The sequence below is a fragment of the Heliangelus exortis genome, chromosome 2 (genome assembly GCF_036169615.1).
Source record: "Heliangelus exortis chromosome 2, bHelExo1.hap1, whole genome shotgun sequence".
Taxonomy (NCBI): domain Eukaryota; kingdom Metazoa; phylum Chordata; class Aves; order Apodiformes; family Trochilidae; genus Heliangelus; species Heliangelus exortis.
In genome coordinates, this window is record NC_092423.1 from 122,895,263 (window position 1) to 122,921,198 (window position 25,936).

Sequence of the window (25,936 nt, forward strand, 5' to 3'; positions counted from 1 at the left end):
TGCCCTTTAGTCCACATAACATCAGTTTCTTGTGTTTCCCATCTGTAGCATGATGGCCAATAGCCAACCACAACGTTTTGCATTGAAATGGCAAGGATATGCTCTAATTGCCTCCCTAACAAAGACCTTGATTACATCTAAATTCCAGGATTTCTGAAGGCAATTTTTTCATGGCATCAGCCTATTTGTTTCTGCCTGATTACTCCTTCAGCACTAACCTTTCACTCCTTTGTATCCCAGACATCAACAGAACATCTTTAAGCCAAAATGAAAATTAGGAAGGTAACAAAGCCTTAAAAGGCTCAGTTGAGCAATTTCTCTGCAGTACAGAGTTTATCAGCATAGCAAGTTGTTTCTCTGAAAATATGTGGTAAGTGGAGAGGACATCTTAAGAAGTGCAATTGTTTTCATAACACAGTCTAATCCCCTTCCCCAAATCTCTGCTGTTCCTAGAACTCAGTCAAATGTTTGCTGTCTGATGAAACTGCCTCCACAGGTGATGAGGTTTCTGTGTGAAACAGCAGCAAAGGTCATTTGCTCCTGGCTGGGAGTGAATTCACATTGCAGGAATACAGTTACTCCCAAAAAGAATCCACCTAAACCTGCAAAAGTAAGTTTGAAGTTACTGCCTAAGATATCAGCAAGGACAAAGCTTCCCCTGCAGAACAGTCAGCGGCTTCACATCTCCTCCCTACTCCACTCAGCATGGAAAAGAGCAGGGTGTAGGGTACAATATCCCACGTTTGGCTACATCACCAGGAGATGATTTATGCCACATATTCCCTAATTCCACCGAGTCCAAGGCAGCAGCCATGGTACCCCGAGTCCAGATGCAGCTTGTATTTGATTTCAGTGCTCCCTGTGGGAACTCCAGGACTGAGGTGGGAGCTGATATTATCAGCTTTCTTTTCCTGCCCAAGGAGACGTGGGGCAGGACCTGCAATGCTGGCAGGTCTGCAGCAGCCCGAGGACGCATATCCCATGCAGGTATTTCCCACCACTTCAGGATATGGGGATGAAACAAGGTGTGACAGAGCCTTCCAGGACTCACAGAAAGAGTGACCGATGGGAGAACAGTGTGAGAGTGGCTCTCTAAAATCAGCAAGGTTTTCATTGCCTGAGCTGGGCACTAGATCAAGCTGGCTGCTTTAAATAATGCTGTTTTAACTCTAGTGTCAGGGTCCTGATATTTCTCAATTAAGTGCATACACAAGCCAGGGAGATGGCAAGTGCACTTGGTTATCAGTGTGAAAGTACAGCTCAAGATATGGACATTTTAACTCTGCCTAGGTGTACATTACATAGGTATCTGACCCATGGAAAAAGTTTTGGAAAGAAGAAAAAGGAATTTGCAGTAAAACAGAAAAGAGAATTTGAGACTACAAAATTAATATTCCCCCTAAATTCTATGGGACACCCCAAAGATAGATTAAAAACAGCAATATCCCAAAGTGCTCCATTTCTGTGATGTTTGGTACTACCTGCCTTATTGTTTTTTTGCCTTCAACCCTATCAGTTCTCTTGCACTTTTCCTGTTTTGGAAACTCTCCAGCTCTCATGACATTTTTAAGTGACCTCTGTATAGAGTGAAAGTGCCAAATAGCATGTCTGCTTCTAGTTACGAACTTAAAAACCCAAAGATATCATTATTTTAATCCCAAACTTCTGGAAAGATAAATGCAATTAAAAGTTCTATAAGGAGAAGAGAGAGATGAGTTGTCAAAAAACCCAGGAGAAGATAGTGAATAAATACATGGGGACTAGGTGAGCAGCCCTTTGTTTTTTCTTTTGCTGCTGTTTCCAGATCTGGAAAAAACCCAGATGGTACAAAAGTGAATGTTTATTTCCTTTTCTCGAGGAAAGAAAAAAAAGCTGAAAACTGCTATCTTATTGGAGATGAAAATTTTCCATGTAACCTCAGATAAGCACTTAGAAGTTGTAGCAGGAAAAGCAAAAGAAACAGGGCTTGTTTGAAGCAGTAGCTACTCCTTCGCTTGTGGCTCAAGGGTGAGAGAGAGAGACCTCTGCTTGAAAGTCTCCAGCCAACATCCCTCTCCCCAGAGCCAGCCAGGGGTGGGCAGCTTCACCAATCTCACTAAAACCTTGTTGCACTGCAAGAGGAAGGAAAGAAGATGCAGAGCAAAAATGCAGATTTATAGGTCTCTTTCAGGCCATGGCAGATTCTGAGCTGTAAAAAATGTGTTTTCAGCTCTCTGTTAAGAGTCTAGGAGAGCAAACTGGAAGCTCACAACAGTTCTTGCTGTATGACAAGCTGTTCTTATGGAAGCCTGGTGGGTGATATTAACTTAAAATATGGGATTACAGTCTGTTTGCAGATGATGATGCACAGGGCCTCCATTTCTTATCGCAGTCATTAAGAACTTGGATTCATACTCTGCTACTCACAGAGCTGAGTTTTAATGATTAGTCTAAAGATCACAGAATATCGGGGGTTGGAAGGGACCTTGAAACATCATTAAGTCCAACTCCCCCTGTGAGGGCAGGAAGATGAGGAATTCATCCCTCTAACTACATTAGAGATGAGGATAAATTTTTCCTCGAAACTGCTCGCAAATCTCACAGCCTTCTCTCACAGCTCATATTTTGTAGGATTCATCCAGTTTGCCTTCTGGCAGTTGCCTCTAGTTAGTCTGTACCTACATAAACATGTATTCCAAACTGGATCCAGTCTCTAGCTTTTCCAGGGATAGATAGAAAAGAAAGGTGATCTTTAAATTTTGCGTTCACGTATGATATCCAGCTCTTAACTATCTGCTCGGTCACATAGACTTAGATTCTGACATTCAGGATATCTCATAGCCTTGAGAATTTGTCTTCTTGGCTGTAAAACCAGCAGGCAAAGGTTCATGTCAGTACAGCAACTCCTGAGAAGCCAAAATAAACACACGTGCCTCTCACAGCTGCTTTAACCACATCGAGAAGGCAGGGAGAGGGCTGTGTGGTGGCATGGGGACAATGACAAGGGATGAAATACTCCATGTGGTTAGCATGAATGTCGTAGGGTTACCAACACCAGCTAATGGAGGCAAAATTTAACAAACTGCTACAGTGCTTTTTGATTATGTGTAGTACCAGAAGCCTAGGTTTGGTTTAACTGCTTTTTTTCCTTAGTTAAAAGCAGAATAAGTGCCATAGGAGGATTGAAGAGCTTGTCTACTCAGCTGGGCTTGGCAACAAACTCTAGCCAGTGAAGTCTCCTACTGTGCTTAATATTAAGCACATGCTTAAATGCTGTGCTAGAAGTAGACTGGGTTGCTTAGCACTTTCCAATGGGAAACCCTCCAGTCTTAATATATCTGGAGTTCATTCACACCTGCTCCACACTTCATTTCACAGGTCTCTTTTAGCTGAGAAACATGAAATATGTTCTGATATATTTTTCCTATGAAAGCTGTTCTTTTCCAAAGAAATGTCTGAATATAAAAAGTAGTACTGAAAGAAGTATAAACATTTTGGGATAAGAATGAAACAATGACGTAGTAAAACCAAAAGGCTGGAAAAATAAATCATAGTAAAAGTCAAAAACCCTGACGATAAAGATGATTTTCCCTATAGGAACTATTCAGCAATAATATCTTTTATAGGAAAGGAGTATTGAATTAATGAGATAGTAACATTTACACATACTATGGAAGTGGTGTTAACTCTTTCACAGAGGCAGATCAATTGTGCTTCACTATTTAACTCTGCAGCAGTCTGACCACTTACACAGACAGGAACAACAGAAAAGATAACGCCATCCAAGAAAGGTAAAACAAATCATTCATGTGAAGACAAATACTCTATTTAATGTGTTGAGAAGCTTTTATTGGATCATCACAATATTTTGGATTAGTTATACTATGGCTCTGAAATATCAAGTCATAGTGTAGTCATTTTCCTGATAAAAGGAAATAAGAAAACGCAGAAGCACAGTGCATGAGGCTGTGGTCACTGAGCTGAGCAAAATTTTAGGAGCCAGTCCCAGTCCAGTGCAGAGAGGGAATTTCTTCACACTCTTTCATAGACTCTAGTGCAGACAACACCTTTCATGGAATACTCCTAAGGCAAAAAGGAAAAGATTAATATGAACCTTTTGCTGACAGCAGTTGTTTTTGCTGCAGTCTCCTCTGTAGTCAGTGAAAATCCAGATGTCACGTTTTATAACTTTACATATTTACATAATTTGTAGAGCAAACAGCAAAGCCATTTTTATATTGCAAGTGCAGTGTTTTCTGTTTTAACATCTTTAGACTTAGTTAAGTGGCATAAAATGACATATAGATTGCAAAATCAGGCTCAGCTTCCAGAAACAAATTTACCTTTCTGGGTACTATTGCTTACTTGACAGAAACATCAGCCCCACCTAGTTTTTTATACCATGGCCCGTGAACACTTCCAATTTTATGAAGGTTTTTTTCTGTGGAAGGAAAAATAGTCTGGGTAGTTCAGAGGTCAGGGTTCTGGCTTAAAAAACTTTGCACTTATGAGTCACAAAATATTTCTCCTAACCCTCTTGCTCCAGTGGCCTTCAGTGGCTCCCAAACAGTGACTCACAGCCACAGGATGCCTGTGGCAGAGGTGATGAGATGTTAAAAAAAACACCTCATTTTTTTCAAAAAGAAAGAACAGGCCTCCTCCCCCTACCTGTTTGAGGTAAGGGGTAGATGGCAGGATGCTGATGGAAGAGAGACTCTCCCTCTCTGCTTTTCAAAGATGGTGTAATAATTAGAAAAAAATCACACAGAAATACAGGCACGAGGGCATGCAAAAGCAAATCATCCTTCCAAATCTAAGAGAGCTTAAAAAAACTTGCACTCAGAACAAGCTAGCATCTAAAGGCATAATGCTGATAATTTCAAACAAATTGCCTAAATTGGTTGGGCTGTGCCATATGAATTTCAATCAACAAAGTACTTTCTTTCATTCAAAAGTGAAATCTTAATTTTGGTAGTGAACCTTACTTAGAACTAGGGTCCCTGAAATGTGTTTTACCACCCTGGCTTGGCCAGCCCATGGCTTTCCTGTGGCTGCTAGACAAAGGCTGGTTGGACAGGGGTTGAGGGGAAGCCAGCAGGATCCTGCCTCTGGAAAAGCCATGGTTTCCTTCACTGCAGTGGGCTATTCAGAGAGGCAATCAGGACTTTTATGTCCCCACTGCACATCACCACACAGGCAGGTGCTGTCACCCAAGAAACCTCGAGCACCTGCCTAGTGCACTCATTATGCTCCTATGGAAAAAGCAAGTGTGATAATTGATGGGGTTTAGTGGACATAGACGTGTGAAAAGGTGTAAAATCAGTTTTCTAAAATGGACAGCCTTGATTCCAAAGTTAGAAAAAAGGAAAGAGTTAATCCAGCAGCAGCAAAATGTAACTTGCAAGCTTTTATTTGCATCTCACAAAGTTTTATTTGCATTTCTTTTAAGAAAAATAATCTTGAGAGAAGTACGTATGCTATCAATTCATTGCAGTTTTGTTGATACAGTAGCTATGAAAACAATTTGCTGTATGGAACAATATTTATTCCATCTTGTTTCCTAAGCTCAGTTCCCTTTTTCTCCCTCTTAATTTATTTCATAAGCCAGAAAGAAAGCCCAAAGCTGGCAGTCTGCTAACACAAAAACAAACCGAGGGCTTCATCCTTTATCAGTTTACCATGAGTATGAACTTACCACCACCATCTTCCCATCGACCAGTCTTCTTTTTATCGTGCTCTCTTTGCCATTCCATTTCTGCACTTGCACCAATGCCCCTTTCTCCAGGGTTACAACGCTCTGCAAAGGCAAAGAGAAGAGTTTCAGACTACAGTGTGAGCTTTGCAGTTTAGAGTAGTAATTCATTTTATGTTCAGCAAGATCTGCATTCTTAGTTCATGACCCACTTAGTAACATTAGTTTCAGCACAATACTATTTCTTCTTTCAGTGCTTTCTTTCAATAGTTTGGAAAACTCACAGTGCACTAAGAGCGTAGAAAAAACCCTGGTGATCTTCTAGGAGATGCCCAGACCACTCAGAGATCATAAACTCCCTTACCTTGACTTTCCGGTCATCTGCTGTTGTTTCATCAAACTGCTGGCCCAATTTGAAAGAGATTGTTGTATTTTTGAAGGTACTTTCAGTTCTGATGGTTACTATGTCCCCTTTCATACTGATGATCACATCGGGCTTTGCCAGACCACCTAATTTCCGGGAAGCTAAGCCTACTCCTAGAAATTAGAAACAAAATTATAATTACATTCTAGCAAGCAAGAACATCAGCATCCTTCCTTAAACCTTCAGTGGAAGAATAAAGAACAGCTTCGTCTTCAATACTCTAATGCCTGATCGAAGGAGTAGAATTCCTTGAATGTGGAAGTGCTGCAATCAGAGGCTGAAGCAGCTCCAGCCGATGGAGTGTACCTTCAGCAAGAAATATACATGAGAACATGCTTGTGTATATATGCCTAAGAAGAAATATGGTTACAAATCTTCATGAATTATTGTAGAGATAGAATGGGTGTAAAAAGAGGAAAAATCTGTTTCTCATAAAAGATTGCAAAAGTCCTTTTTTAAAAAAAAAATATTGACAAATCTGTGAATTTGTACTTTTGGTAAAGCAGTTGCATGAATGAAACTGAATACTCAGCTGCCGACATGTTTCTGCTTGTTCATTTAAACATATAACAGAGACAGGGCAGATCCTAAGGGACTGCTAGCATCCTTTAAGGATTTTACATCTAACCCTAGTGAAAAGTACAAGTAGGAAATATTTTAAAAGTTGAAATATAAGAGCAAAGAGCTGCAAAGAGCTCCAGAAAATCTGCACATCAAAAACCTTTTGTATTACCTCATGCTCTTCAGTATTGCCTACAAGTTGTGAGGTCTGGAGCAAAGTAAAAAGAAGGCCACTGATGATGTACTGTTGTTTTATAAAAGCAGGAAAGGGGTAGCTATAGTTTTTCCTTTGTTAATGCTATGCTATGCTCAAATTAAAAGGTCCTATATAAAAGGATATAAATTTATCTGTAAATTATAGCACAATTTGCAGTAATTAATCTATATTAAAAAGATCTGTTCAGATCTTTAGAAAAATATCTGTAGCTGGACTTTCATCTGACATTTAATGTGGCTAATTAACTGCAGTTCTTTTTTTACTCAGTTTAACATTTCACATAAAGTGAATCAGTGAACTATTTATATAGCAAAAGAAATGCTGTAGCTGACTGCCTGTGCACTTGTTATTTGGGAGTGAAGTCATCATTAAAATGAAAACAATGCCTAATTTATGACGTTCCTGGCATTCTTCTGTAACAGATAGATTCATTCATAAAATTCAGACCTCTGAAACCAAAGTGTCATGAGACATCAGCTCCATTATATATTGTAAATTATGACAAGTCAGGAGTTTACTGGTGCAATCAAGACAAACATAAAAAAATGCTGCATCTCCATAGATTCTTCTCATTACAGAAAAACAAATTATATCAGGTAAATTTACAAAAGTAAATTTTATCTAGTAATTTGGTTCCTGCCTTTCTGTTTTTCCCTTTTCAGTGCTAAAGGAAAGGAATGAAATTGTACCCGAGAAGTAATTAAAGTAGTTTTGCGGCCAGAAAGAAGGCACCATCCAGGATTAAAGCATAAGATGAAGAGGAGACATTCCCAAAGAAAACACAAAAAAAGAAGAAGAAAATGGAACACTTCTCACCCAGTTCTTTCATGTAGTCATCAAAGTTTTCACTGGAGATGAGTTTCCAGGTCCCCACAAACCGGTTGCACATGGTACTGGCTTTGTGAGGCAGTGGTCCTGCAGAGAGTGGCAGTGGCCACAGCAGCTTTTGATGGGAATCAGAGAGATCGTGTGCCCAACTCAGACCTTGCTGGCTGCCCTTTAAAGATGCCCAGTCCCCGCAGCAGTCAGGAGGGGCCAATGGGAGAGGCAGTGCCAGGGCAGGACAATGTGCACCTTGTCCAAGGCAGCCGTGTCAGTACCAAGGCTCCGGGTGACGCGTGCCTCAGCTTCCTCCTCTGAACAGATGGGGACACTGAGAGGGACACGTGGGGATGGGGATGTGAGGTTACCACTGAAGCCACAGAGCTGTCAGGGGACACTGCGGTGGGGTCTGTGCCACATGGAACCACCAGGCGCTGGGGCACTGCAGCCATCTGAAACCCAGCTCTGACTGTCCTCCCAGTACCATCCTCCTGCTATCACAATTGCCAGTGCTGTCACCAGAGTGCTAGTCAGGTGAATCAAAACCATGTGGGTTCAGGGGAGGAACTATCGAGAAGCTGCTGTACATAGAGTATTGTTTCCTGAAAAGTGTTCTCTGTGCTTTTATCATTTAAGGGCAGCACTGAATGATCCTGCCTTTGCATCAGAACAATGATTCCAAGCTGCAGGTTCTTCCCTGCACATATTCCTAAGAGAAGAAGCAGCCAAACTTTTCTGCCTCCCTTCTTCCACAACAGGGCATGTTCAGAAGGGCACTGCATCACTGGAGATCAGCTCTTGTGCTTGGCAGGTGGAAAGTGAGAACGGAGGTTGAGTCATTAAAACACTCATCATTCAAGGATTCAAAGTCTCTTGGCAAGAGGTGAATAGTTTCACTGAGCTGGGAGGGTGGCATATAGTGCTCTTACTTTGCCTTTCTGCACCTGGGTGGTTGGTCTATCCCAAAGGTAAGGGCAGGTTTGAGCCAGTGCAGTGGTGTAAGGCCTTGCATTCAAATGTGTATTACTACTGTCAGATATCTTCACATTTCCCTCCTCCCATGAAGGGCAATAGCTGCTTCTATGCCATGTGAAATGGCACACTCAGGCCCAACATTTTCTATCTCCATGTGAGATGACAAAAGTCTGCCATAGCAATAATCTTTTCCAGTGGCATTACTGCAAGGATTAGAATGTGTCTGTGTGCCTCAACTGTTGTGATCTAAACTTTCACACAAGGGCAGAATGACTGAGGTTGGAAGGAGCCTCCAGAGATCGTCTGATCACACCTCTTGCTCCAGCAGGCCCACCTAGAGCTGGTTGCCCAGGGCCATGTCCAGATTGCTTCTGAGTATCTCCAGAGATGGAGACTCCACAGCCTCCTTGAGTCTATGTCTCCCTTGCACTAGAGATCTGGACCCAGCACTTCAGGTGTGACCTCACCAGTGCTGAGTACAGGGGATCATCTCCCCAGACCTGCAACATTCTTCCTAACGTAGCCTAGGATATTGCAAATCTTCACCATGAGGGAACATTGTTGGTCCATGTTCAACTTGGGTGCCTCCCAGGACTCCCAGGCCTCTTCTACAAAGCTCAGTTTAAAGTTTGAAAAGTTTGAGTTTGAAGATTTAAAACTTTTTTTAAGAAGTAGATTTAGAACTATTGCCTTGTGGTTAGTAAAAACCACTCACAAAGAACACCTATATAAACCAAACGTATATTTGACAGGCAGGAATTTAAAGCATTGCAATTCAAGACAACTCCAACTATCTGAAACTATTTAGTGTAAAACAACATTAAGCATCATTCTGTCATTCCCATTCCCAAACTATCTCCCTGGAGAAAGCTATTACTTGATACATCAAAGCATTAGATGGCTTCTTTCCTACATGAATGAAAAATAGTCACCTATCTGTCTTTTTGCCAAAGTTTTTTGCAGAGTTGCTGGGTTCTGATCACACTTAGGGACTTTTCAGATCTACATTGTAAGGATGAGGGGGACAGTGGGATGGTAGGCTGGGGGACTAAATTTCTTGGGTTCAGGGTAGAAAGCCACTTTTCTACCCTGAGATAGAAAGATGGAGCCAATGCTGGGCCAAGGATAGTGAGGTTTGGGTCTCATTTTCAAAGCTGTCATATCAAAGAAGGGAAATGTGCTTAAGCAGGAAAGCAATACAACTGAGCAGGGAAAATATAGTAGTCTTCAGATTGTACTGTGGTTGAGGGGATATCACTTGTCTTAAGTCACAAGTTTTGGTTGTATATGCAAAATGGTTTTACCCCATCAGTCATGACATCACCAAGGGTAAGCTGAGAACTTCCCATTACTGCTCAGGTCTAATAACACTGCAATGTAAGGAGGGGAAGTGTAGAGTGACTGAAAATGAGAACAAAATAAAGAGCTCTCTTGCCCCTAGCAGGAAGCAGAAGCTGTATCTGAAATGTGTAACTAAATGTCAGTCTTCAAAGGTGTCCTCCACACAGTGCTCTTCTGAAGCAGACATGCATTATATCACATTTGTGTAAAGGATAAATGGCTCTTTTACTCAATCTCTGGAAATGAGAAAGCTCTCCTAAATGAAACTATCCATTATTTTTTAAGGAATAATATTAAAATATTCTACTGTTGTGCCTCAGGCATCCTTTATTCTCTCATTTAATTTAATTTAATTTCATTTCATTTCATTTCATTCTCATAAAGGCACCTTAACAAAATAAGGCTGGTGCCTTTGAGAAATAAAGATGATTGGGACATTGTAAAATCAGGCCCAAAGAAATTCAAGAAGAGCAAATTAGTCAGAACAGAACAGCTATACTGCAGTACCAGTAACCTTAAGAACAAAAGTGACAGGGAATTATTTATACAGACAAAACCCCAGTCTTAAGCAGTCTCAAACAATGTTGACATTGCTACCATCCATCTCTTTGTCACTAAGAAAAATCAGCACTTTCATTTAAAAGAATTACATTCCAGAAAGACAAAGAGCAGGGAATTATATTTTCAGTAGAAATAATGTATGGGGAAACCACGTTTAAATGGGACAAAAATGGTAAGAATTGTGAGTATATGTGATGAGAGGGAGCATTGGGTCCCCTTTTGCTTATGGATGGATTTGAAATCAATGTACTGTAATCTGGTAAAAATAGAGAGCTCAAACAGAAAGCTAAAAATGTAAAAAGACTAGATAAGGAAATATAGAAAGTAAATTTATGTAATTTTCTTTGCAAAAAATATGATCTGTGAAAATTTAGTGCCAAAAAAAATCTGAATTAAACTCCTAGGAGAGCAATGAAGGAAACAGAAATGAAAGTGGACAAGAGAGGCCAAATGCCTGCCTTGCTGCGAGGACACCAAGAATGTTTTAAGAGTGATTCTATGGAGCTGAGAGATCAACTATGAACACATGGTCACCAGTCTGCCTCTTCCAAATAGATAAGTTGGAGGGTGTGAAGAGCCTTTTGTCTCCTTAGCTGCGACATCTCAGGAGACCAGACCAAGAGTGACCAAAGGAATGGGGGGGATCTCAGGGCAGACTGCAGAGTTGGGCACACAGCATCCCTGACTGCTGGCCATGGTGCACAAGTGCTCCCCATTTCTCACAGTGGAAAGCAAGAGTTAAAACCAGAAAAAAATAACACAAAGGTCATATCACAGAATAAGCCTTGCTTTGTCCTTCTCCTGAGCTTCTAAAAGCCTGTGGGCGTGAGACTCCTTTCCCCCTTGTCATCCAGGAAAATTATAAAGCAGTATGAGCAAATATGCTAATAGGCAAAGATCCCCTCAGCATTCAAAAAGGTTCCTGCTGAGATGACTCTGTTGCCCTCAAAGTTTTTAGGGCTTGGTAAGATCCCCCTTTTTCTGAGAGGGATGCTATGGGGCAAATCCTGATATTTGGAGTTCAGCAGAGGAGAACCTGCGATGTTCTGCAGGCAAGGAGAAGACACTGCTATGCCTGTGTTCTCAGAAATGCACACTGTCACCTCTGCCCAGGTCTGAGAGCACACACCTTTGTTTGCCAGAGAGAAGTGATCTCCATTTATTCAAGAATTCACTAGGCTGCTGCCTCTTTTAGAGAATGTTTCATTCTTTTTCAGAGAATAAGTTTAAGACATGTTCATATTCTAAGAAAAGCATCAGTAATTCCTCATTCTAAGCCCTATTAAAATTTATAGACCAATGCCATTTTATTGAAATTTCCAGAAGTTGAAGCTTTAAGTGGCTTTTTTATTAATAAACCTAGTCCTTGATTCATTTGCTAAGTCTGAATTCATTCACAGGGTAGTAAAATGAATAGTGATGTTTTCAGAAGAGATTACCCGCCTCTGAAAAATCACACTGTGAATGCCAAAACTCTAACTGCAGGCTTGATTAAGAATATCATATTTTTTGAAAATAAAGGCTGCTTTATGAGTATTGGAAATTTGGCCTCTGAAATGTAGCGCTTCCATATCTGTGAACAGTCACAGATATTTAACTATGATTATTAATACTTATATATAGTTCACATAAGCCAATGATGCTGCTTTTTACTATCATGTCTCCTATGCAGGTTTTATCCTGGCTTTTGTAAATTATTTTTGGTTTTGTTAAATATTAAGTAGATTTAGTATTTTATATATATAGGCTATTCTGAAGCAGACTTCCTTACCCTATGCAGCTGCTGTTCTTTAAGCTAATGAGATTTCTCAGCCAACAAAGACAAGGTAAAAACCAGGGGAGCTGTTTGTTCATACCTTTTTTTGACATGTTCTGCACAATTTTACTGATAGGCGTTTGGAACTGCTCTTAAATGATTCCTTCCCTCATCCAGAGGGTAAAAGTTTTTCTTTTCCCCTCTCCAGCTGTATTAATAGTGCAGAAACTTGGGAACAGTGTGAGTCATGCAGAGTAAAGTTCAAGTGCCCAAAGTGTCTGCTGCTGGCTGTAGGGACTCAGAATTGTCACCTCTGACAGCTGACCTCAGGAATGTCAGGAATATGTGGAATTTGGTTCACAGCTCTTAGTTGAAAAAAACTTGAAATTGAAAAAAGTTGGGATGTGCTCATTTCCCCATTTTGTGGTTTTATACCTTTTCAGGCTCTTCTTGTCCACATTTTCCTTAGACTTCTCATTTTCTTTAAGTTTGAGTTCTCCCAGCTATAGAAATCAGGGTTTCTCTGGACACAAAAGTTTGAAATAGGAAGCCAGGTTTAAGGGCAGTAAAATAAGGTAGTTCAAGAACAAGAAGAGTTGAAAAATTTGGTGTCCAAACAGGCTTTACCTCTGAAGATGCTCATGTTCCCAAGGCTGACCTAACCTAATGAGCTAGTAGAAAATGTCTTTATATATATATATAAAGAAGCATGTGCAACTAGCAGACTGTTAGTAAGCCTGAAATTACATTTAAAACTATGATTATTAATTCAAGACTTTGCTAATCCAGGACTAAAATTATTAAGGAATGGGACATTAACAAAATAATTACAGCAGAGAGCTACAGCGGCTGTAATTTCACACTTCAGATGGAACAGGACAAGATCAAACCCAGGTGAGCCCTGGGCTTAAAATTATCAGCATTTGTGTGAAAAGGAGGGGCCTGGAAGCCATCACTGGGCACACACAGCAATTGTCCTTCTTGCCCTAGGGACAACACCCTCCCTCCAAGCCTGGAGGAGCATTCCCATTATTCCCCTTGCTCCATACTGACTCCTTGCAGTGGGTACCCCACAGTCAGTGCTCACTGGAGGATGTTTTGTGTCCAGGTCTCTATCTATCCCTGTCACACAATACGTGCCACACACTGGATCCTCTCTGACCCTCTTCCTACAGTGAGATGGGTCACAGCTACTGAGTGTGGCACTTGCTCTCACATGGTGCTTTTCCACACAGCATCCATCCCCATGTTGCATCCCCCCAAGCCCTTTTCTGAGGAACTCCAGCACCAGCATGGGTTGTAGAAAGCAGAACATTTTATTTATATTTATTATATTAATAGCCACAACAAGTTGAGCTAGCTGCGTGTAACTCTTTTGGGATATATCTGTAAAAAGCACAGTTCTCTTTAAAATGGATTTTTTTTTAGTTTTTCTCCTTTGGTTAAGTAAAGTTGTTTTTCTCCAGCTTTAAGCATTAGACCTGTGTCAGGATGACTTCTTCATGCTTTTTCATAAACTCTTTTGCAGGTAACATTATTCATGGTGCATTCCTGTAAAGAAAGGCAGAAAGTTAGAATTCAGAGAATTATTTATCCATTGGGAGCCAGTATAAGAAAGAATTTGCATTTGCCCTTCTCAAGTGAAACTCAAGTGTGAGAGCTTCAGATGCAGAAGTCCAAGATATTTCATAGAAGCACAGGACTGGAAGAACTGTTCCAGCAACTCCCAGGAGAATTTTAAGCTCCTCTTAAAAGCCTCTGAAGAAGGCTCCTATCATTTTCAGGGAGAGTGGAGGATTCTGGAGCCTTGCCCTGTTTCAAGTTTTGTAGCTGTGTCTTGTCTTCTCACGTGTGCACAACACACACACGTGTGACACCTACACAGCTTTCAGATTTGCAGCTGCCCACATCAGCCTCTGCATGTTGGGCTCTGTCCTCATCTATTTTTCTGTTAGATCAGACTCTGTTTTCTTCAGTCTTTCCTAACGAAGGTGCTATTAAAACCTATTTCTCTTTGTTCTCCTCTGGTCTCTGTCCAAAGAAATTTAAATACTGAATTTGTGGACACACGTTTTTCTCTAGAGGAGGGCAAAATTCGTCAGGAATTTTTTGTGTGCATATTGTTTTGTAGTAAGTAGGAATCTCAGCTGCCTTTTATGAACACAGTATTAATCTCCTCCCAGCTTCTTCAAAGTGTCTTTCCTAAAGCTGGAAACCAGTGCTAGGAAACCTCAAACTGCAGGTGGGCCTCGGCACTGAGTCAGGCTCAGTGCTCTCTGACCAGACAACACCAATCAACAGACCACAGATACAGGTTTCTTTTTTTGTTTTTATATTATTAACCCAGTTGTTGGTGAGCCGTAGTAATAATCACAAAGACTGCTGCTGAGTCTTCAGTGAAAGTTAACAGGAATATTTTGCAGCAGCACAGAGCAGGCACATTTAACATGGATGCTGCTAATACTTCCTTTTTACTGTCCAGGACTCAATGATTCTGATACACAAAAATTTCCCTCAACAATGGGTTTGTTGGTTTTTCTGCCTACTCTTTCTTAGCCATGTTTTGTTCAGAGTGGAGAACACGTACAAACATACCCTTCTATAATTTTAGTGCCATTTCAGCTTTAAAACATGCTCCAGACTCATTCAGAGAGACTTCTTGCCAAGAGCCCTTTCAGATGCTCTCATTCTCTGCATTTGAATCCAGTGTATCCATGGCCACCAAACAAGAATTCTGCACAATGAATTCAGATGAACTCACCACCACGAGGTTCCCATCCACAACTTTTCTCTTTATGATAGTTTCTTTTCCATCCCACTTCTGCACCTGCTTCAGCGTGCCACCGTCTAAGGTTATGACATTCTGCCAAAGAAAAGAAAAAACAGGCAAAACATGACTGTGTCATCAGGGTGCTCCAGGCTGAAGAGAAGACCATCTCCATATCCAAACAAGACTGAAGCACAAAGCAGCCATAGCAGTCTTACCATTGAAGGCAACATTTCTACACTGGATGTCAAAATCACAACTCTGTCCTCCTGCTCACACATCCCTTTTGAGAGATATATTTTAAAAGTGCCATTTTTGGACTCACCTTTGTTTTTCTATCATCTGCTGTGGTCTCGTCAAACTCTTCACCCAGCCTGAAAGAGATCTCTGTATTTTTGAAGGTACTTTCTGTTTTGATGGTTATCACATCACCACTGATGCTGATAGTTACATTGGGCTTGGCCACACCAGCCATTTTCCTGGTAGCAAATCCCACACCTGTAAATAAGACAGAGCACTATGACATTTTTATCTTTACTGGGTGTTTTTCTCTTTTTTTTTTTTTTGTTGAAAAAAACCACTTCACTTCTGATTTCTCTATTACTTTCTGAATTATTTATTAATTGTATTTTGTAGAGGTTCCTTTGTAACATCTCACTAACTTGATATGGTTATGGATCAAGCTAGGTGGGATGACATAATGAAATTCTCTGCTCTGTCACTGTCTGAATAGAAAAAGCATATTTCAAAGACTGAGACAAGATTTTAGTGTCAGATAGTTGTACATAGACTTGTTTGAAATAACTGTGTTGGTATGTACACTATCTAAAAGTAAATAAGCAGAAATAGAAGACAGTTTCTAAGCTATAAAGCCATAAAGCCAAACAAACAAACAAACAAACAGGAAAAAAAAAAAGTCCTTTTTATAATTATCAGGGGCTAGGCTGAATTAAAGGAAATGATTAAGAAATAGCTGGCAATGGTTACGTCCTGAGTAAAATCTGGGGTAAAGATTAAGAGTGCAAGAGGCTCACTGAAAGCTGCCTGAAAGCTGCACAAGTTTCTGTGAGTATTTTAACTCTAATCTCCAAATAGCCCCCCAGCTTTTTAGCACGTAATGATCCAATCAGTGCAAGTTACCCCATGATTCCCCCACACTAAAAAAACGCGGAAACCTTTTAAAGCCCAATTTCAATTGTAAGCAAGAAGTCAACACCTCTAGAGACGGGTGTTATCCCTCAAATCTTTTGCAAGCATCTTCAGGAGTCTACGCAATTTTCTTTGTTAATATTGACTGAAGGCAGCTCCAGAGCTTCATTCAGTATAATAGGCATGACAATTAATCAGTCTCCTAGTCCAGGAGCAATACAAAGACATTTAGGTGTGTTGCTTTCAGACTCAAAGAAACTTGCTACCTTCTAGCATTACACTGCTTTGTATTTTCTGGGATAAACACTAATCCACACAAAATATTGCAGTGACATGTTTTACTTCCATTTATAATACTACTAAGTAGGCATGCATAGACTTGGCTTACCTGTAACTATTCCTCTCAAACACAGAAAACTACTCTATAGGAATTTGACATAACTGATTTAAACAATAACGTTCTCCAATTTAAGACCATCTGATCAAAATAGTTGGGCTAAAACAGCATAGGCTTGGTAAACAGCATAGCCAGAAGAAGCAAGCAAAGAATAAAATTCAAAATTAGCATTCCTTCCCAGTCCCAGATATAACAACTTCAAATAAAAATTCTCACCTAGTTCTTTCATATAGTCCTCAAAGTTTTCACTAGTAAGGAGCTTCCAGGTACCCACAAAGTGGTCACACATTTTGTCAGGCTTGAGAGAAGTCGTCCACAGAAGCAGAAATGCAGGACAGGAGAATACTATGAGCTCCAGGAGATCAGGAGTTATCTTTAAAAAGGAGCCTTGACCACATGATATTCTAAGATGACCAATGAAGAGAGAGTCCCAGTGCCCAGTGCTTTCCTTCCTCCCCAACCCCTCCTTTGCCAGTAGGTCATAGTGTTATTACTCATATGCCCTTACTAGTGCAAAGATCACTGTCTTGTTTTTATTTAATTATTTTTGTCATTGAAGAACACTTCATCTTAAAGGCAAACAATTAAATTGTATTGTCCTTCAGGAGAAAAAGGTAGGCTCAACCCACAGAAGGTTATATTTTTTCCCATACTCTTTTCTTTCATTGCGGGGTTGGATTCGATGATTTTTGAGGTCCTTTCCAACCCCTAACTCTCTGTGATTCTGTGATTCATTTCAGTCTGTCATACTAAATGGGCACAGTAAAATTCCTGTATTATAAAACCTGAAATTCCTGTTGGGATGATTTAGTTTGCTTTCTGCACCCCTGCAGTCAGAAGTTTCTCCAGAGAGGCACAGAATTACAGAAGAAGTGGATTTGGAACGGAGGGTGCTGGTAACTGTAGAAGGGTAAAGTAATAATGTTGGTCCCTTTATTGGGATCTACTTATCATTGCACCATCTGAATCAATTGAGCAGTAGGTCTGCATACCACGTACATGATGGAGAGAAGATACAGGGCTCTGTGAAGAGCAAAGTAACAAACCAGATGATTTCTCTCCCTTTTGCTCCCTCTGCTTTCTGAAGCCCCGTGTCCCAACGACTAGCATTATCACTTGCTATGGCATAAAGCTAGGCTCTGATATCAGCTCACTGAAGGTCCCTAGACACTTCATTTATTTTCTGTTCATACCATTCAGGTAGTAATCTGTGTGAGGCAAGGTGTATACAGGCCTGACATAATGAATTCCACCTTGGCTGATCCCCTAAACCTTGTCATAGCTCAGATCACAGAAAAAAGTATCAGAAAGCAGTCAAACAATTAGACTTTTCTTTTGGCTCTATTTGCTATTCCAATGGCAAAAGCAGCTAAAAAGTGCAGACTCCAGCCTCTACAATTCTTGTAAGATGGATTTCCTGGAAATACTCTGATGGTTGTTAGGCATCAACACATATTTTTAGTGCTTGTTGACTTTGTAGGTAACAACATGACAGAGAAATACTTATATAGATTGTAAAATTATAGAGAGATATGGGAGGGAAGGGAGGTCAGGAAGTCTCCAGTGTAGTCTCACCTCAGGCAGGTCACCTCTGAGCTCATCTCAGGCTGCTCAGGGCTGTGCCCTGTTAGGGCTTGGAAGCCTCCAAAGGTGGAGCCAGAATATCCTCCCTGGGCAACCTGCAGCCCTGCCCAGCTCTTCCCCAGTGGATAAGGGTCTCTTTAACTCCAGTTTTCTTTCAGCTTTTCCCCACAGATTCTCATTCTTTCACCATTCACTGCTGTGAAAAGCCTGGCTCCAGCTCCTTGGTCGCTTCCCCATAGGTGTTGGGGGCTGCTGTAAGCACTCCCAAAACCATCTCTTAACCAGGATGGATCACCCCAAGAGTCCCAAGCCTCTCCCACAGCAAGTGCTCCCAGCCCCCTGAGCACCCTGGGGGCCCTCTGATTAACTCATTCCAAAACTGTGTGCAGTACTCTGGATATAGCCTGAGGAAAGGGGAATAATCAGCCTACTGGTTGTGCCCCTGTTCACAACACCCAGGATGGTTTTGGCCTTTTCTGCTGCCAGGGCTCAGCTCACTGCCCACCAGGACCCTGAGGGTCTTTTTGCAGAGCTTCTCCCTGGCCAGTCCAACCCCCAGCCTGCATTGCTGTGAGGGCTGTGTTTGTACATGTGTGCCCTTAAGACTTCAGACTACTGGATTTTTTTTCATTTTTATTTTCTTTTTTTATTTTCTTTTTTTCTAGAATAGCTAATCTTAGGTGGGGTTTTTTGTTTTGGCTTGGGTTTTGGGTTGTTGCTTTTTTTTTTGAGTCCTTGCATATTTGTTTACTTTGGGGCTGATCTCAAAATAAATAAAGTAATATTCTAAATACTGAAGTTGCTGATGCCTTTTCCTGATTGGTTTTCTCAGATCATCACATGCTCAGGTCATCGTTAGAAGGAAACTCTGAGGCACCCTCAAGTTTGTGACATTAGCTTGTTTTATTTTTTCCTTAGGATTATTAGCCTGGGAAACAGTGCACCATGTATAAGCACTTTGTAGGAACTTGAAAACTCAAATCCAGTAATAAGATAATGAGTACTCAGAAGCATTAGGTGAGCATTGCTGCAGTGACCTGGATAGAAAGGATGCAGTCTGGCTGAACTGGGTCCCTGCACTTACTTTTCTTGACTTTTGGGAGCTGCTCCATGTGTGGCTTACTACAATTAGCATTCATTTCTTCAGAGGGGAAATAGGGCTTTCATATTCAAAACTATAGCCTGCGAGAGGGGATTTGCTTTTCTTTGGTGTTAACAGCTGTCTACAGTGCTTGTGCTGCTAGAAGAGTTTTGGGGAGATGTGAAGCACCTGTTCCATGTAAATCTGTTTGGAGCAGACAAGGGCACCCTCCCTAGGAAGTCAATTACTTGCACCCATTAAAAGTGAATCTGAGGTAAGATTGTAGATGTCTTGCAAACATGATGATTCAAAAATGCAAGAAGAAAGCCAGCTTGTGGGTTGACTTGGTTATTTACTTAAAAGCAAACAGGTATCTGGGAGCAGACTCACAGCTCTCACTTGAGAAGCATCCTACCTCCTACTGCTGATGGTCTCCTTTCCCTTGGGAGATACTTCCAGTGACAAGAGATAAGCTTGTGGCATTAGATGTCATATAATAAAAATCCTACCTGCTTTCTGGGGCAAGGGCCCTGGTGATCAAGACTGGACTACTTAATGGCCAAGAAAAAATTAAGAGGGCTTGTGAGCCTGGAAGCTTAGGCAAACCTGGGATTCTTGTCACTTGATAGAAACGTCCTGCCAGCAAGAGCTGGGCAGCCTGGCTAAACAGCCCTGTGGTCATCAGCTCTGATGGGATCTAATGCCACCAAAAGCAAGGGCATCTTCAAAAGTATAGAAACCTCCTTCAAAATACGAGGGGACTTTGGAAAAATCACAGCAGGCAAGAGGTAAATCAAGGAAGGGAAGCTGGTGAGGGTCCATCACAGTGAGAAAATACTAGCAAAATAAGTTTGACACAGAGGGAGATCCTATCTCTTAATCCTGATGTAAACTGAGGTAGCTGAAGGCCACAAACGATACATGTCTGCCACATATTTCTGGTGTGCTGTGACCTTTGAGGGTGGCTCCAAGGGCAGAAGCAGAATAGCAAATCGGCAGCTGTGCTGGGGAAATCGGTGGGTGGGAAGGTGGTGATGGTGGATTAGCTCTTGCTCTGTGAGTCAGACCAGTGGTGGAGATCTACTTGAGATAAACCACTTTTTACAAAAATAAGCACAATAGTAACCTCTCTTAGGATCTTTTGGGCACGAAGGAGGAATGATGCTGCTTCCACTAGAGTATGTGACAAAGAGGATGCTTATCCCCATAGCTGAGATTTGTCATTTAGGAAAGCTTTTAATCAAGGACTGTGTCAAAATTTCCCTGGTACTTTAGATATGTATGTATTTCTTAAAGTAAAAAACCAGCTTACTCCCAAAGATGAAGATATGAATTAACAAATCACAGTTATTATTCTGCTTAAATATGGCCTTTGACTGCCATAGCTATTGAACAGGTGACTCCAACAAGCAGCAGTATATTTTGGGCTTATGCAGGTATCTCTAGTTCTGCTGCTCTGAATCAAAAACTGGGATGTAAATGTAGGAAGACATCTGTGTTCAGTTTCACACTTGATGCTATAGCAGACTATAATCCTGTTGACAATTCTGTTGAAAACTTTTTAAAAAGGAATGTGGCCTTTATGCGGGGTTGTTGGTGGCACAGATAGCCATGTCCATATCAAGAAAAAAATACATATTTTTAGTAAAGTTATTAAAAATATGGGGTTTTCCCCAAGCATGGGAAGAATTTTACCTTCATTCACTACAAGTTGCTTACTCAGGCATGATAGCATCTATTGAGATGGGCTACAGCAGTTCCCTCATACTAGGAAGGAGGGACCATGTCACACTGTCAGGTACTCCTGCAACTTAGACCAAGAAAAAGGTTTTTCTAACACTTATCTGGCTGGATATTGTAGTTCTAAAGAACATACAGGAGCAGATAAAGGGCTGTCCATCTCTGCTGGCTGGCTACTTTCCTTTCTGATTAATGTTTGGCACAGGTGAATTGCCTAAGAATTCTGCTTAGCCAGAAAAAGCTTTAACTATAAAAGGTTTAACTAGTTTCAGTGCTCATGATGAAACAGAAAAATACTGGTTTCTGTTGGTTTGAAAGTTCAAGAGAACAACTGGGTTTTGGTGGATTTTGTGTCTCTCCTGGGACAGGAGGTGAGCAGGACACATGAGCAGGTCCTTTTTCTTTGGAACAATGCCCAGAAGTGAACTGATGCTCCCCAAGCTCTCATGAGGCTTAGGCCTCACTCGCGACTCAGGGCTCTGTTGCAAATGGTCACTTTGCTGAAGGAGACAAATTTTTACATCAGCAACAACAAATCTGTTATTTCCTTGAATGGTTACCAGCAGCTGTCTTCCCAGTTATATTGCTGGACTGTGACATTTGGAGATGTCAGGCTGGTGGGACCTAGTACGTGATTTTTACTTCTAGTGATTTTGAGTTCTTGTATTTTCACAGAATCACAGAACTGTCATGCTTGGAAAAGACCTGCACCCAACCATCAACATCCACCCCCAGTAAAATAAGATACATTTATCTATATTAATATCTATATTGACACTAGAGCATGTCCTGAAATGTCTCATCTACACGGTTTCTAAATACACCCAGGGATGGTGATTCCACCACCCTGTGAGCAGTCCATTCCAACACCAAACTATTTTCTAAGTAAAGAAATTCTTCCTAAAATCTAGTCTAAGCCTCTCTTACTGCAACTTCTTGCCATATTGTCTAGTTCTATCATTATTCACTTGAGAGAAGAGGCCAGTACCCACCTCCCTACAACCTTCTTTCCGGTAGCTGTATAGAGCAATAAGGTCTCCTCTCATCCTCCTCCAGATGAAACATTCCCAATTCCCTCAACCACTCCTCATAGGACCTGTTCTTCAGACCCTTCACCAGCTCGGTTGTCCTTCTCTGAACTCATTCCAGCAGCTCAGTGTCTTTCTTGTAGCGAGGGGCCCAGAACTGAACACAGCACTTGAGATGTGGTCTCACCAGTGCTGAGCACAGGGGCACAATCATTTCCCTTCTCCTGCTGGCCACACTGTTCCTGATACAAGCCAGGATGCTGGTTGCCTCCTTGGCCATCTTGGCAAACTGCTGGCTCTTATTTAACCAGGTGTCAACCAACACCATCAGGTCCTTTTCTGCCTGGCAGCTCTCCAGCCACTCTTTCCACGCCTATGGAGTTGCATGGGGTTGTTCTGCCCAAAGTGCAGGACCTGACACTTGGCCTTGTTAAACCTCATTTTATTGGCTTTGGTCCACTGATCCTGCCTGCTGAGGTCCCTCTGCAGAACCTTCCTACCCTCAAGCAGATCAACACTCCCACCCAACTTACTGTTGTCTAAAAACTTACTGAGGAAGCACTCAATCCCCTCATCTAGATCACTGATGAAGATATTAAAGAGGACCAGTCCCAAAACTGAGCCCTGGGGAACACCACTCATGACTGGTCACCAATTGGATTTAACTCCATTGACAACCCTCAGGACCTGGCCATGCAGCCAGTTTTTAACTCAACAAAGAAGCCTTCAGCTTCTCTAGGTGAATGCTGTGGGAGATGATGCCAAAGGCTTCACTAAAGTCCAGGCAGACATTTCTCCTGACCTTTAGACTAACCAGTGATTACTCCACATGCTTTATTGTGCTCCCAGTATCTGCAAATAGGACTGCGAAAATAGAAACATCTAAAATGCTTTTTCTGAAGCACTAAACTAAGTTTGTGTTAATGCTGAGAGCAGAAATGAAATCTCATAAGTCCAAGGCACAGAACGACAAAGACCAAAAGAAAACCTGATGGTTGAGACCACTAACTTACAATTAAAATACATATGATTACTTTTTCTGAACTTGATCTAAAAAAGAAGATAAAAATGCGGGTATACCTGGAGGGAGTGAAAAGCCTCTGGAGCCTTGCCTTTGCCAAGTTCTCATGAATGTAGTATTGACAGCTGAGAACTTGGCTTTTCTCTGCAGGTGGCATGACAATGTGTGCTCTCAAACTTTTGTGGCTCACGCCACATGACCACTATTCCTGAGGAACACACTGACTTCTCATACGTTGCTCTAACATGGATGTGTTCTCTCATTCCTGCAGCAAGTCAGTTGGCAGTGTGAATCTCACCAGCAATACTATGGGTTGCAGTGAGTGAGGCAAAAGGAGTATCAGAGGAGTAGGGAAAGAGGGCTTTTTGCACATCCATTTTCTTTCCATTGCAATGAGATAAGATAAGGGTAAGCTCACCTCACTCCTACAGCCATGCAGGTGATAGGCTTCCAGAACATAACATAGGTGTTTCTGGATAAGAATATTGAAAATGTTACAGCTCTACCTGTGCTATATTCAGCACATGCCATAGTGAGATTAATGATAAATCTAACTTCATGGCTTCTGAAGGTTTGTATGAAAGAATCAGGAAATCATGGAATGGCTAGGGCTGTAAGGGATCTTAAAGACCACCTAGTTCCAATGTAGGCACTGCAGATGCCTCATGTTTCTAACTACCTACCAATTGCCTTTGTCTAAAGAACAAGTTTAGAGTTGCCTAAAGTTTCTGACGCTCCAATCAATCCAATTAAGTCAGCTTTTCACTGACTCTTTGTTTTGTCCATGGATTTGATTTCCCAGCACCTGACTCAGACCACATAAATCCTGCCTGTTCTCCCCCATGCCCTCCTATCCCTACACCCCAAAAATATGGTTTTCTTTTCTTCTTTATCCCTAAAGTTCTCTCGAAGCCGAGATTAGCATCAGATTTTGCAAATGAAGACAGTAACCTGTTTCCCAAAGCACTTCTGTGTTTCTTCTAGCAATTTGAAGACTGTTCCGAAAAATCCCTTTGTACTCCTTCTGCATTATCTCAGATCATCCAGCTGAAACCATCTCTTGGGGTATCCACCTGATCAAAGTGATAAGGTCATGAATGCCATCTGCTCTGGGACTGCCCACCAGAACTCTACTCTGGTTTTGTCTCATTGCTGCAGCTCATACAGTACTGCCTGTGCAGATCTGGTTTTGGTTGGGTTTTTTTTGTTTGTTTCTTGATAGATATTTTTAGCAAGCTGAGGGAAAATCTTCAAGTTGACAGGCTAGTGTGTTTTGGTAACATGTAATAGCTTCTAAGTTTAAACTGTCCCTGCCTGTGGTTTTCCTTCTCTTAACAGTTGAACTCTTGTCAAGTGAAAACATTCACAGAATTTCACTTGTCATTCTAAGAAAGCTATAGAAATAATGGAGTATAAGATACATATTTTCAGCAAGACTAAAAATCACCCTTGGCAAAACATTTAAGCTTTGCCAAACCTTCAGTTTGAGTAAATATATACATGTTTTTTCACCCTTGTTTCTGCATCTCTTCACAATGCACATGGCAGTTTATCTCCAGCAACACTGTAATCCAAGAGTTTGCTTTAAAACTTTCGGAGATCTCCTTTTGTACTCGCTGGTTAACTATCTGTGATTACAGATGCCTTTGGACAGCATCCAAAGACCTATTGCTCCAAGTAAGGGTAAAAAAAAAAAAAAAAATAGAATAAATAGAATCCGTGTATGAAATACCCTGAAATAAGCTCTCTCCCTCTCGGGTGGGAGTGCAAGCTGACAGCAGCTCTCCGCAGCTGACTGCTGCCCCCGGGCGCTGGGAGACGGAGGGAAGGAGAAGGAATTGGATCGCAGGGGTCACCCCCCGCCTTCCCAACACCTCTCGCTGCTGCCTCCTCTTCAGCGTCGCCACTGAGCTGCACAGACGCTGCCATCTCGTTTCATGTCATCTCCTACCAGATAAAGGAGGCAACAAAACGAAAGGATTTCTGAGGAAAAAAGGCAAATGGTTTTCTGCAGCAGGAATCTATCAATCCTGCCCTTCTCACTACTGAGAGCTATGTCTTGCCAGAAACAAGTCAATGTTGCTTATGTTGAGCATGTAAAAACTCACCCACTCCAATGAGGATGTGCCTATAAAATGCATTGCTTCGTCTCAGGTAGTAAACCAGCTCCTCTCTTGGGCTTGAGGCCCAGGGATTGCACAGGGGGCACAGAATTTGCTGTCACATGTGTTCCATCCCTCCCAGCATGCATTTTCAGCAGATGAGGGCAAAATATGTCCCTATGGGTCTTGGTGCTCAAATCCCTGACTTCAGTCAAGCCTTAGTTTTGGCATATGCAGGATCTCTGAAGCTGCTAGTGACCATTCCAGCACCCGGTTGAATCCTAACATGGACTCTGCAGCCCAAACACTTATTTTAAAAACCTTCTACCTTCTATTTTTTCCCCTCTAGAGGGTCTCATCACAGCTGGCAGGCATGGGGAGTAATGGGTCTCTAGAGGAGACAACGTGTGATCTTTCAGGAGACATCAGTTTCTTCATCTGCCTGACTGTTTACCATCCCTGTGCTTTAAAGAGGGTTTCGGGATATTTCAGTATTTTCCCAAACTTCTCAGACTAGTAAAGACTGAAGTGCTGCTTCAACTTGTAACTGCTCAGGCTACTGTTCTTGAACTATTGGAACACTGTCCAGAAATAAAACAAATTTGGAAACCTTATCCCCTCCTAATATCAGCTATTTGTATTTGCACACTAGCTATTGTAATGTTGGTGTAGCATTGCTTTGTGGAAGCACTTTGCAGGAGCTGGCTATTGCTGCTATCCACCCATTTTCAGTCTTTTG

The 25,936-nt window shown here is 41.5% G+C and overlaps 2 protein-coding genes across 2 annotated transcripts; both read right to left on the reverse strand.

Moving 5' to 3' along the window:
• Positions 1–3,806: 3,806 nt before the first annotated feature.
• LOC139793326 (myelin P2 protein-like) lies at positions 3,807–7,866 on the reverse strand. The gene is made up of 4 exons (XM_071737847.1): positions 7,690–7,866; positions 6,036–6,208; positions 5,675–5,776; positions 3,807–4,062 (listed from the first exon to the last, which is right to left on the reverse strand). The coding sequence occupies exons 1-4, from the start codon at positions 7,760–7,762 to the stop codon at positions 4,012–4,014; spliced, it is 399 nt and encodes a 132-aa protein (XP_071593948.1). The 5' UTR covers positions 7,763–7,866; the 3' UTR covers positions 3,807–4,011.
• A 5,759-nt stretch (positions 7,867–13,625) lies between these two features.
• On the reverse strand, positions 13,626–17,010 carry LOC139793325 (fatty acid-binding protein, adipocyte). The gene is made up of 4 exons (XM_071737846.1): positions 16,858–17,010; positions 15,421–15,593; positions 15,090–15,191; positions 13,626–13,879 (listed from the first exon to the last, which is right to left on the reverse strand). Exons 1-4 carry the CDS (start codon positions 16,928–16,930, stop codon positions 13,829–13,831), a joined length of 399 nt encoding a protein of 132 aa, XP_071593947.1. The 5' UTR covers positions 16,931–17,010; the 3' UTR covers positions 13,626–13,828.
• Positions 17,011–25,936: the final 8,926 nt, after the last annotated feature.

Bases quoted from the DNA above. Each gene is read 5' to 3' on its own strand.
- LOC139793325 (XM_071737846.1), bottom strand. From the start codon at position 16,930: ATGTGTGACCACTTTGTGGGTACCTGGAAGCTCCTTACTAGTGAAAAC. The intron at 15,594-16,857 runs GTGAGAATTTTT...TCTTATTTACAG, and splicing joins GGACTATATGAAAGAACTAG to GTGTGGGATTTGCTACCAGG. The intron at 15,192-15,420 runs GTGAGTCCAAAA...TTTCTTTGGCAG, and splicing joins CAGATGATAGAAAAACAAAG to AATGTCATAACCTTAGACGG.
- LOC139793326 (XM_071737847.1), bottom strand. From the start codon at position 7,762: ATGTGCAACCGGTTTGTGGGGACCTGGAAACTCATCTCCAGTGAAAAC. The intron at 6,209-7,689 runs GTGAGAAGTGTT...TCTAATTTCTAG, and splicing joins TGACTACATGAAAGAACTGG to GAGTAGGCTTAGCTTCCCGG. The intron at 4,063-5,674 runs GTAAGTTCATAC...TTTTTGCCTTAG, and splicing joins TCGATGGGAAGATGGTGGTG to GAGTATTCCATGAAAGGTGT.